The 12,675-nt window shown below is 40.8% G+C and overlaps 1 protein-coding gene across 2 annotated transcripts; it reads left to right on the top strand.

The window, feature by feature from the left end:
• The first annotated feature begins 1,908 nt into the window (after window positions 1–1,908).
• CSNK1A1L (casein kinase 1 alpha 1 like) lies at window positions 1,909–4,323 on the top strand. Of its 2 annotated transcripts, XM_025364596.1 has the most exons (2): window positions 1,910–3,294; window positions 3,331–3,415. In XM_025364596.1, exons 1-2 carry the CDS (start codon window positions 2,325–2,327, stop codon window positions 3,336–3,338), a joined length of 978 nt encoding a protein of 325 aa, XP_025220381.1. In that variant the 5' UTR covers window positions 1,910–2,324; the 3' UTR covers window positions 3,339–3,415. The 2 variants fall into 2 exon arrangements, with proteins under 2 accessions (XP_025220380.1, XP_025220381.1); XM_025364595.1 differs by having other exon boundaries at window positions 1,909–4,323.
• The last annotated feature ends 8,352 nt before the right edge of the window (window positions 4,324–12,675 follow it).

Raw genomic sequence — 12,675 nt, 5'->3', positions numbered from 1 at the left:
TTCCCCACTCTGGAGATGCTCACAACTTCCCTGTAAGTGAAGGTTCATCCAACCACCATTATAAGTTACACTGGACTTTCTTTGTAGACACTGCCTTTATTTAACTGATACAAAGAAGTATGGGACTTAGTAAACAATTAATAAATTATAATTAAACTCTTCTTGTTCCAGTATTGAAAGGGGATTTTTTTAATTCAAGCTTTTGTCCAAGTATGGGTTATCCATATCTTTTTTGAATAGCGACTTCTTTCACATAGAGATCATTTGAATTTCAAGGTTCATGTTGAAGCTATTGACTGGAAGACTGAAAGGGAAGGAAGCGTAATGTGCACTGGGTTAACAACATAAATTTTGTTCTAGGTTATTAGAAAGGAAATTGTTCTCCAGGCAAATTTCGACAAAGTTGGATGAGTAAATGAAAGAAATGCCATTCTAGTTGGTACCGTATAAAAAGTAACTGCCTTGGGCCAGACTTCAGTTTCAAATTGGCCTCCAACACTTACCTGTAGTGTGGTCTTGGGCAATTCATCTAACCTCTCTATGCCTTAATTTCCACTTGTATAAAATGAGAAGTACAATCATAATAATAAAATATGCCAGCAGTATACTGTATTACTATCCACCTGTGGGAGGAGTATGTATTTTCACCCCACTGTCTTTGGACCTGGCCATGTGATGTGTTTTGCCCAGTGGAATGTGACATTTGCCACTCCTTTTATTATGAGAACAGCATGCTCCTAAGGAGGCTGCTCTTTCAGCCCGCATTCTAGAACAAAGAGGACACAGGAAGCAGAGATGCAGCTGATCTACAGCTTACATAAAACCTGAATGATAAATAAACTTTGTCATTGTAAGTCACTGAGATTTGCGAGTTGTTCCTGCTGCAAAGCCAAGTAATACACTGTGCCACCCACCTCACATATTTGTCTTAAGCGAACTTTAAAAATGTTTTAAAGCACTTTATAATGTTCTGTGCCCGTCTATGTCTCAAAGCAGCTCCTTCTCTCGCCATAGATTGATGCAGGTCAGAAAAGTTAGAAACAGCACTAATTTATGTGAGACAGTAAAGTGGGAATACCTACTTTCAAAGCTGCACCTCCCTCTCCTGCCCTTCTGCCATTGGTCCCCAAATTCGTTGCTACTGCCCCGTTAGGATTATACTCAGTTCCTATCCCATATCCTCATAAAACAAAATAATCGCACAGGTTTTGTTATTTGTGATGTGAACTCTCATAAAAATATTGAAATGGTACCGCTTTTTCTGCTAGTGTTGGCCCCAATTCTTCCGAGAAAATGCTCAGAACTGCCGGCGTCTGTTTCTTCTCTCTATTTTGGTTAAATTTTACTTGAATCCTTCATTTAGTCAGTTTTGCCAGAACTTCTCTGTGGAATCTTATTTAAATTCAAAGCACTCTATGAAAAAATTTCAAAAAGATCGCTTAAAAAACACACACACACATTTCAATTTAACTAGCAGTAAGTAACTCTTGTTGACTAAACTCAGTAAAGAAGCAACCACTGAGACCGCCGAGAAAAAGCCCAAGGGGTGGCACTCCGACTGGCATTAACCCAGGGAGACATGATGGCTAGGGAAGTAGGTGGGACAATGACTGGGCCCGAAAACAAGAAAATCTTTGTTATAAAAGCCTCCCATTTCTGCACAATTAAGTTGAAAGGAGGTGAGCTTCGAGTTACATAAGCCTAGGCAGTTTTGAATTCGAGCTGGCCCACAATCTCTTGCAACCTTAGGCCGCTTACCTGAGACTTCGCCTTTCTTACCCAACGAATCAGGGAAAATAACAGCTATCTTACAAGACTAGCAAGTTCGTGTTAAATGGAACAAGATGAGTGGAACACCTAACAGAGGACTCAAACATTAATAGCGTCTCCAAAAATTCTCCATTTGTGGTTGGCTGAGGCGGAGGAACAAGATGGCGGCGCCAGCGGCGTGACCGGGCCCTCGGGCCCACAGCCGTTGGCAGCGGTGGCAGCGGTATCGCTGCCACAACTTGCTGTGCCCCCTTTCTCAGCCCGCGAGGTCGCCGCAACAGCGAGGCAGCGACCGCCACCCAGAAAGAGGTGGTGGCCCAGCCTGACAACCTTGAGAAACCCTCGAAAACTGTGGCCTGGCGGAAACCCTGCTGTGCTCTGGGGATCAGGCTGACTCCAGGCCCTGTAACACCGGGAAAGGCCTCTGTGGCCATTTCCAGCAGCCCTCACCCTCACCATTTCCGCCAGCTTTGTGGGGCTGGCGGGCCCCGGAGGCCTCCATCCTCCCCTAGAGGGGTCAGGGCAGAGCCCAGCCTCCATCTTTGCCTCTCAGGATGGCAAACAACAGCGGCTCCAAGGCCGAACTCGTTGTGGGAGGGAAATACAAACTGGTGCGGAAGATCGGGTCTGGCTCCTTCGGAGACGTTTATCTGGGGATCACCACCACCAACGGCGAGGAAGTAGCAGTGAAGCTGGAATCTCAGAAGACCAAGCACCCCCAGTTGTTATATGAGAGCAAACTCTACACGATTCTTCAAGGTGGGGTTGGCATCCCCCACATGCACTGGTATGGTCAGGAAAAAGACAGTAATGTGCTAGTCATGGACCTTCTGGGACCCAGCCTCGAAGACCTCTTTAATTTCTGTTCAAGAAGGTTCACCATGAAAACTGTACTTATGTTGGCCGACCAGATGATCAGCAGAATTGAATACGTGCATACAAAGAATTTTCTACACCAAGACATTAAACCAGATAACTTCCTGATGGGTACTGGGCGCCACTGTAACAAGTTGTTCCTTATTGATTTTGGTTTGGCCAAAAAGTACAGAGACAACAGGACCAGGCAACACATACCGTACAGAGAAGATAAACACCTCATTGGCACTGTCCGATATGCCAGCATCAATGCACATCTTGGTATTGAGCAGAGCCGCCGAGATGACATGGAATCCTTAGGCTACGTTTTCATGTATTTTAATAGAACCAGCCTGCCGTGGCAAGGACTAAAGGCTATAACAAAAAAACAAAAATATGAAAAAATTAGTGAGAAGAAGATGTCCACCCCTGTTGAAGTTTTATGTAAGGGGTTTCCTGCAGAATTCGCCATGTACTTGAACTACTGTCGTGGGCTGCGCTTTGAGGAAGTCCCAGATTACATGTATCTGAGGCAGCTATTCCGCATTCTTTTCAGAACCCTGAACCACCAATATGACTACACATTTGATTGGACGATGTTAAAGCAGAAAGCAGCACAGCAGGCAGCCTCTTCCAGTGGGCAGGGTCAGCAGGCCCAAACCCCGACAGGCAAGCAAACTGAAAAAAACAAGAATAATGTGAAAGAAAACTAAGCATGAATGAGGAACAGAAGAAGCAGAGCAGATGATTCGAGCAGCATTTGTTTCTCCCCACATCTAGAAATTGTAGTTCATAGGCACACTAGCTAGTGGCTGTGGACAACCATTTACTTGGTGTAAAAAACTTTATTTCAATATAAACTGACTCTGGGGAGCGTGGGTGATGCTGTATCCCAAGGCGTAGCCGCTGTAATTGTGAATATTAACTGAGGTAGTGAAACATGGTGTCTGGTTTTCTATTGCATTTATTCAAGTAGAAAAATTAACTAAATGGTTGACACACACGAATTGGTGGAGACATTGTCCATATGCCAATTTTTTTGTTAAAACCTTTTATTTTGAACTAGACTGCTTTGAGATCTCATTTCAGAAGAACAGTCTTCAGCCACAGCTGTGAAGTTTGTAAATGCTTACAATTGAGCATTTTTAGGGTTTCTCCATCCCTGGGTCTGCAAATTGTTCACACAAAAAGCATTCTTAAAATGGTTGGCTTCTTGTTTGCAAGCCAGCTGATCTGGTAGCAACCAAAAATTCCAGTTTTGAGAATAGGAAAGATACTGCCTGCTTACCTGTGAAGACATAAGAAAATCTTAGTAACTACCAGATAATCTTTAGAATTCCACACTAACTTTATCATGTTTTCGGTATTATGAAAACAACAACAACAACCATATTTGTCACAGACATTTAGTTAACATCTTACAACTGAACATGTATGTACATTGTTTAGATAAATGTAATCACTGTAAACACCTATATGATCTGGGATTTTGTTCATATTTTGAAATGGGAGCTTTTATGTTTTACAAGTTCACTAAAAACAAAACCGTTTCTGTAAGGAAATGATATTTTTTAAACAACAACCAAAAAATGCCTTGCTGATTCACTAGGAAATAAAAATCTCCCCAATTTTTTGCTGGTCAACTTAAAGTCATTTGTTACATGATATTCCTTTGCAAGTAAATTTTATCTCATGACATAACTTTTTTCAATGTTTTTATTCTAAAATAATTGTTTTGTATGAAGAGGAAATGCATTCTTTCATTTTTCTTTTTCTAATGACTTCTGGTACAGTATCTAGTACTGCAACTGTCAGAACTTGGTATTGTTACTTCTTCCACTGACTAATAGCTGGGCTGATTTCAAATAAGAATGCAAGCATTGAAGGGTTTGACTATAAAACATTGTTGTTTAAAGTACTTGTGAAATGGCTATAAGCAGTTGACTTTTACCCTTGGAGAGCACACTGTGTGAGGTTCTGTGATCATTGACCCTCCCTAACCCCCATCTGTTTCTCTGAATTATGTGTGTGTGTATGCGCTTCCTCTCAATCTTTTTGCACCTTCTTTTTATTTCTCTGATGCAAGATAAAGGAAAACTCATTTTCCTTTTAATTCTTTAAATAGTGTAATTTATTCACTTATAGCATGTTAGAATAAATTAAAAGAACATTTGTCTGAAAATGCTGCCAGGAGCCTATTGTGTAAATGTAGGCATTTTGTAAAATAACCTTGAAATTGTAAATTGCCACATGTTTGGTCAGATTGTATCAGGTTTCATTTTTTTTTTATTTTTTTCATTTGAAAACTACTTCAGCAATAATTAATTCCATGATTACCGCATTCTGCCATTAAGGGATATATTAGTACTATAATACTGAAGAAATCTTAATAAGTCCAAATGTTGGGGGTAGGAAGCTTCTTTGTTTCTTTCTATCCACCCTTGTTAGTTAAGGTATTTGTTTCTTAGCTATTAAGCCGTTTCCAGAAATCAGTCTCATAAAGCTATTTTTGAGTATAGTTTATATAAAGGAAAAATATTTAACTTTGGTAGTAACTTTTCCAAGCTTACCTCCCTCTAGCAAGATATTTTTCAGTGCTTTTATTCAGTATGTACTTATTCTGAAATATTTTTGTATTCTTGCCATTTGAAAAGGTTGTGGCATAATTGTATAATGAAGTTGCAGATTTAAAACTACTGTTAGCTTTGTAAAACAAAATATAGGTGTTCCATTTTTCTTCTAGATACTATTCATTGTCTTCACAGTTCATAAAAGAAGAATGTGAAATGCAGTGAATGCTGTTACTAGTCATGCCAAGAGATGAATCTCATCTCACAAAAATTACATTATGTTTTTCCACTAAAGGGTGATATAAGTTGAAGACACATCACTGCGATATTGGGAGACCTCACCCCTTAAGGCTCCACAGTGGCTTCCTCAGCCGAATTCTAAGTTACTGCTCTTTATCTTGTTCACCCATTGGAGAGTGCAGTTTTTTTACACGTTGGGAGATGGCCATTCTAACTACTGTTCAATGTCTCTGTTTTGGGGAGGGTAAAACAAGAAAATTTTAAAAAGAGTATACGTGTCTGGGCACAGTGGCTCACGCCTGTAATCTCAGCACTTTGGGAGGCCGAGGCAGATGGATCAGCTGAGGTCAGGAGTTTGAGACAAGCCTGGGCAGCATGGTGAAACCTCATCTCTACTAAAAAATACAAAAAGTAGCCATGCGTGGTGGTGGATGCCTTGTAGTCCCAGCTACTCATCAGGCTGAGGCAGGAGAATCGCTTGAACCTGAGAGACAGAGGTTGCAGTGAGCCGAGATCGCACCACTGCACTCCAGCCTGGGTGATAGAGCAAGACTGTCAAAAAGAAAAAAAAAAAGAGTAGACATGAAGGGAGACACTGGTTATCCTACCATATGGATGTGCTTATGCTTTGATGGTCTACAAATAGATATTTGGAGGTTTACCTTTACTATGATTTTTCCACCAATAAATATTTTTATTAAGAGATTTTCCTTGGCCGGGCGCGGTGGCTCAAGCCTGTAATCCCAGCACTTTGGGAGGCCGAGACGGGCGGATCACGAGGTCAGGAGATCGAGACCATCCTGGCTAACACAGTGAAACCCCGTCTCTACTAAAAAAATACAAAAACTTAGCCGGGCGAGGTGGCAGGCGCCTGTAGTCCCAGCTACTCGGGAGGCTGAGGCAGGAGAATGGCGTGAACCCGGGAGGCGGAGCTTGCAGTGAGCTGAGATCCGGCCACTGCACTCCAGCCTGGGTGACAGAGCGAGAGTCCGTCTCAAAAAAAAAAAAAAAAAAAAAAAAAAGAGATTTTCCTAATTCCATTTGAATATCAAACAAAAGAAGTTTTTTTTAAAAAAAAAAAAAACGTCTTCTTGGATTCTTTGTCATTAACCTTCTTCCATTGGGAACCTACTGTCAAGTAACAAAAGGAACTATATTCTGCCACATGAAGTCAAAAGACAATAATATATTTTGTATTCTAAAGCCAAAAGCTTAAAAGAAACAGCATGCACACATTTATATATATGTACTTTTTTCCTTGACATATTTATAGCTTCTCATAGGTCACACACATTAAAAAGTAGCACACATCTGAAATGTGCAGAAGTAAAATCACACATATTCCGAATAAAGTACATCTTCAGTTCTGTATTTCTCCGTCCTCCAACTTTGAAATCCCTAGGAACTACAAAAGCAGGGAGAGAAAAAGAGAGCCCCCTACCCATCAAGAGGTCATATTGAATGATTCCAAGGGATAGTGGAAGCCTGTACTGAATCCAGGTTTTTAAACTGCCAAGTTTTTAACTCCTGGCTGCAGTTCCCAACATATGACATAATTTAGAAACTTGATTTAGGCACAGGAGAATCACAGGACTTAAACACTATGTCCCTCAGCATGTAAAATATTTATGGAAAATCCAGGCAAGTAATAAGCTGTAAAGAAACTAAAAGGAAAAAATTTTGAAAAATGGCAGCTATAGTATTTTAAATCAAAAAGGGAAAAAGAAGAAACGATGGCCATTTTATTAATGTATAAGTTGAGTGGAACCTCTTTGGGTCCTTCACAGCCTTTCTATTCTTCCACCATCTTCTAACATCTATGATTCCTTGGGGCCATTACGAGACCCACCAGGAGGATGGAGCAGCTGAGGATGGTGCTACTTTTCCAATCAGAGATGATCACAGAAGTTTACAAATAAGCATTTTCACCCCAATCCAGCAATACCAGCACCACCACCCACAATGCTTTCACATACAGACTTGTTCACATATATCCTGAAAAAAACTTCCAAGGCTTCCCACTGCATCTATTTGAATCTATCTTAATGGTCTAAGGTTTGACTCAGAAATTATAGATGAAATTAAGTTTTACCTACAAATCTCAACTTTACCTCTAAAATCTCATCTGGTCAATCTTTGTTATCCCTGTTACAGAAAGAGAAGCATGATAAACACAGAAAAAAATGTCACCAAATTATACAAAATGATTTTCATTTGTTCATATTCGTGTTTAACTGTAGACATATTCTGATACCCAGGCACCCATCTGTGCATGGCTGTTGTTCTCCATGCTTAAGAGGCCATAGTTATATTTCAGTACAGTTCATTCACATCTTCAGTTATTCATTTGTTAAGCACCTACTATAGGCCAGATATTGTTCTAGTTGCTGGGGCTGTATCAGTGAATAAAATAGGTGAAAATCCCTACTGTCATGAAATTTACATTCTAGTGGCGGTAACAAATAAATGAAAGAAATAACTAAAATTACTCAGAAGATAATTACAATGAAGAAAAATAACAGTGGAGGGAATGAGGAGTGTTGTGTCCAGCTAAAACCAAGGCAGTCAGAGAGTCCCTCACTTAGAAAACGCCACTGAAGGAGCTTCTATATAGCTGAACATGTGGAGGCTCCTGGAGGGTGGAAGCTCCATGCCCCTTCTCCCACACGTCACTCTATGCATCTTTTCATGTGTATCCTTTGTGATAAGCCAGTATAAAGGTCTCATTGGGCATACCTGCTATAATCTCTGTAATCTCATTATCATACAATTAATTATCATTGTGGAATAAATTTTCCTTAACTTAAGTAGAAACATTTGCACTACCTAGAGCTAATGATGTTGGAAAAGATGAAATTGACATATCTCTATAGGGCCGGGTCTCACTTTGAGATCCCTGTTTACTCCCACCAAGCCTCTGTCTTTGAGTCTGTAATGAGCATGTCCATTTCTGCCACTTTGAGAGATGTGCAGCTGTAGGAAGCTGTGTTAGGTGTAGTCATGAGATCTGCTAGTCTGCAACAAAGTGCCAGTGTATGACAGCCAGTGCACCATCATCTACCCCCGGGTATGGCTGCAAATGAGAAGAGCTCTTTTAAGGTGACCTCCCAGACCTACAAACAACTACTCTTTGCCACCACCTTCCAACAGAGGGTTCAAATGGTTGTACAAGCACAGTGCCAACAAGATTGTTTTTTAGACCTGTGTCACCTACTCAGGAGGTTTATAACCTCCTCTGAGTTGTTTAATGACAGCTGATAACTGAAAGGAATAAGGATGTTGAATTTTATTAGAGGCCTGTCCTCCTGGAAAGCAGTAGTGGTTGAGAAATTCCTCACCCTTTATGTTCTGGGACATGACTAACTGCAAAGGATCACCCTTTTCTTGTAGATAGGACTCACCTCTACCCTTTGTCATGACTCACCTATTCCTCTACCTCTGTAAAGCCACAGGCCCCTTTCTCTTTTTTGAGATGTTCCTTATTCATGAACCTTCTCCCTATTGCAATAATCTGAATAAAATCATCTCCTTTAAAATAAAATGCTATCTGAGCAAAGACATGCAGTTGAGAGAGCACTTCAGCAGGGGCAAAGGCTCTGAAACAGGAACATACCTGGAGTATTTGAAAAATCGCAAGAGGATCAGCAAGGCTAAAGGAGGGAGAAGTAGGAGACGAAGTCAGAGGTGAAGGAGAGGAGACTTGGATTTTACCATAAATGACGTGAATGAGATGATGGAAGCAGAAATGATGGAAACAGAGGTGATGGAAACTACCTCAATCATCTAGGTTCACAGGTGCTTGTGGTTAAGACCAAGCTGGGGAAGGACAAGAAGTTGTTGAATTCTAGGTATATTTGAAAGGGAAAGTTAATAGGTTTTTATAAATATATGTAAGAAAAAAAAAAAAAAAAGCAGCCAAAGATGATTTCCTGATGTTTGGGCTGATTAACTAGAAGGAAGAAGTTACCATAAACTGAGATGGGGGGAGAGACTGTTTTGAGTAAGACAAAATGAAGAGTTCAGTTTTGCTCATGTTGAATTTTAGATGCGTATGAGATGTAGATGCCTCAAGGAGGGATTGGGGGTATGCCTAATAGGCAGTGTCTGGAATTTGGCTGGCTTCTCCACCCTAACTTTACCTCCAACAGGTCCTTTCACAGTCCCCTTAGCCCTTCAGCCTACCCTAAATACTTCCCCTTTCCTCACTTGGAGGATTGAGATAACACAGATCCTTCCATTGCAGATTCCACCTCTGATTCAAGATGTCCCCCTGCTTTGCTTGGGTAGCTACTCAGCAATACTGTGAAAGCTAAAGTAAAGGGCAAGCAGAATAATTTTAAAGGGACTGAAGTATCCTGGAAATAAGTTGGAATGTTTAAATCACATACAAAGAAGTTCTTGAAGTAAGTGAATTAGGAAAGCAGCTGGGACTGAAACCTTGCCATTATTAAGACCACTATTTCATGTGAGAAATTTGCATAATGGACCAGACTGTTCCCTGTGTTTATGTTTATTATTAAACTAATCCATTTCAGCTGCTGTATCTTGTGGTTTACAAATCATCAGGAGCTTGGGGCATTCATGGTCATGTGAAGAACCAAAAAAAGATGTCATTCTCCAAATTACAAACCAGTGTTATTGGGAACAAACATAAACATGATGGGCAAAAAAGCAAGGCACTAAACTGACCTTGCTTACAGACCTTGAAGTTTCTACTAGGGCCCAATAAGGAGCAAAGGAAGAACACTCTGTTCTAAATTGGACGACCATTCTAGTATATGTGTAGGTAAAGACGTGTTCTAATGTTCCATACTTAAAGACACAGTGTGAATCCTGCCTGCCAGTAGCGCACATTCAAAAAAAAGAGAAGCAAAATTCTCGACCACTATCATTTCATTTCAAGATGAGCAGGAAAACTAACTGCCCCTATACCTTTCAACACTCCTTGATAAGTGATAGGGAGCTACTTCTTTTCAGTTTCATGTAGATTCCTGCAAGTCATTTGCTCCATTATTTGAAGAAACTTTCATTTGAACAAGACTACCCACTCTTTCCATTGTGCAGTTACACCACTTAAGGCAGAACTAGTCACAGAATAATGCATGCAGTTTTTCTAAGTCTTATGTCTGAAAATAAAGATTTTGGAATCTGAACAATTTGTTGCAGATTCCCAGACAATTATTGTCTTCAGACAAACTCACTATTTGTGGTCAATGAGTTCATGTTTTACGTCCTTCAAAATGAATGAGAATTACCATCATTCTTTGAATGGCCCTAGAGTAGGGTAGAGGGGCTAAGTTCATTCTCTGAGGTCAGAGCTCCATTCCAGGCCCAACTCTGCTTCTTTGAGCGGGGTTGACTTTGGTCACAGTTTTATTTCTGTAAACTGAGATCAGCAATAGGACCTACCAATTATCTGTTGTGTAGATCAAATGATAAATGACACTTGGCATTGTGAATGACAAATAATAAATGCTCGTTTAAAAGTTTCACCCCAGGCTTTGCAGGGTGGCTCACGCCTACAACCCCAGCACTTTGGGAGGCCAAGGTGGACAGATTACTTGAGGTCAGGGGTTCAAATCCAGCCTGGCCAACATGGCAAAACCTCATCTGTACTAAAAATACAAAAATTAACCAGGCATGGTGGGGCACACCTGTAATCCCAGCTACTCAAGGGGCTGAGGCAGGAGAATTGCTTGAACCCGGGAGGTGGAGGCTGCAATAAGCTGAGATGGTGCCACTGTCCTCCAGCCTGGGCTACAGAGTGAGACTCCATCTCAAAAAAATAAAAAGTTAACTCCTAACATTTGTGGAGCCTGGATCAAGAATACAAATGAAGACTCATACAGCATAGATTTAAACATTTGAAAGGTATAAAATCAAGTCAATAAACCATCAACAAAAATTGGTTCTTTTTATTATCGTATCAATTATATAGCCTCATAATTAGCTAGGATCCCTTCCAGTTCCACACCAGAGTATGGTAGTTAGGAAGAAAGCAGAACTCTTCTTCTTAAGCAACAATTGCCTGTGCTGCCCTACCAGTGGTACAGACCACACTGAGGAGGTTGGAGACTCAAAGGAGGCCCAAAGAGTTCCCAGATACATCTTGAGAATGCGTGAGCAGAAATCCCAGAGATCTAGTCACCCACATGTCCTTTTGGTTGTATGGACTCCTCACCCCACAGAAAAAAGGGGTCTAGCAGGCCTCTGAAGCATGGTAGCCTGACAAGGACTGCTCTTGCCAAGGTCTAGAGGTTGTATGGTTTTTTGGGGTTTTTTTGTTTGCTTTTGTTTTTTTTTTACCGTCGTCATTGTTGTTGTTGTTGTTGTTTTGAAATGAAGTCTCATTCTGTCACCCAGGCTGGAGTGCGGTGACCAATTTCGATTCACTGCAACCTCCACCTCCCCAGTTCAAGAGATTCTCCTGCCTCAGCCTCCCAAGTAACTGGGATTACAGGGGTCCACCACCATGCCCAGCTAATTTTTTTGTATTTTTAGTAGAGACGAGGTTTTGCCACATTGGCCAGACTGGTCTTGAACTCCTGGCCTCAAGTGATCCACCCACATCAGCCTCTCAAAGTGCTGGGATTACAGGTGTGAGGCACTGTGCCCAGTCTAGAAATTGTATGCATTATTTTAAATGAGTAGATTATTATTATCTGTTATAGAGTAATAAATTTGTTTTTAAAACTCAGACAAAATAATCTGATAATATGAGACTGAATAAAAAGCGTTGGGCACAGCAACTCATGCCTGCAATCCCAGCACTTTGGGAGGCCAAGGAAGGCAGATCACTTGAAGTCAGGAGTTCAAGACTAACATGGCCAACATGGTGAAACCCTGTCTCTATGAAAAATACAAAAATTAACCAGGCGTGGTGGCACATGCCTGTAATCCCAGGTACTCAGGAGGCTGAGGCAGGAGAATCACTTGAATCCAGGAGGTGGAGGTTGCAATGAGCTGAGATCATGCCAGTGCACTCCAGCCTGAGTGACAGAGTGAGACTCTGTCTCAAAAGAAAAAGTTTTCTACCACCCATTTATATTATTCTGTCCAAAACAGAAAGGTCCTCATCGTGTTATTTTCAAAATGATTTTTTGTATATGGGTTGGTAGGTGTGGATATAAAAATTCACACACCATATATTTATATACACATATTATGGACTGAATTGTGTTCCCCAAAATTGTATATTGACTTCTCAACCCCCAATGTGACTATATTTGGAGATAAGGGA

Source organism: Theropithecus gelada, chromosome 17 (genome assembly GCF_003255815.1).
Source record: "Theropithecus gelada isolate Dixy chromosome 17, Tgel_1.0, whole genome shotgun sequence".
NCBI classification, from domain to species: Eukaryota; Metazoa; Chordata; class Mammalia; order Primates; family Cercopithecidae; genus Theropithecus; species Theropithecus gelada.
Note: the sequence above shows the minus strand (reverse complement) of the source record. Positions and strands in the feature narration are given on the sequence as shown.

Coding starts and splice junctions, on each gene's coding strand:
- CSNK1A1L (XM_025364595.1), top strand. CDS start 2,325: ATGGCAAACAACAGCGGCTCCAAGGCCGAACTCGTTGTGGGAGGGAAA.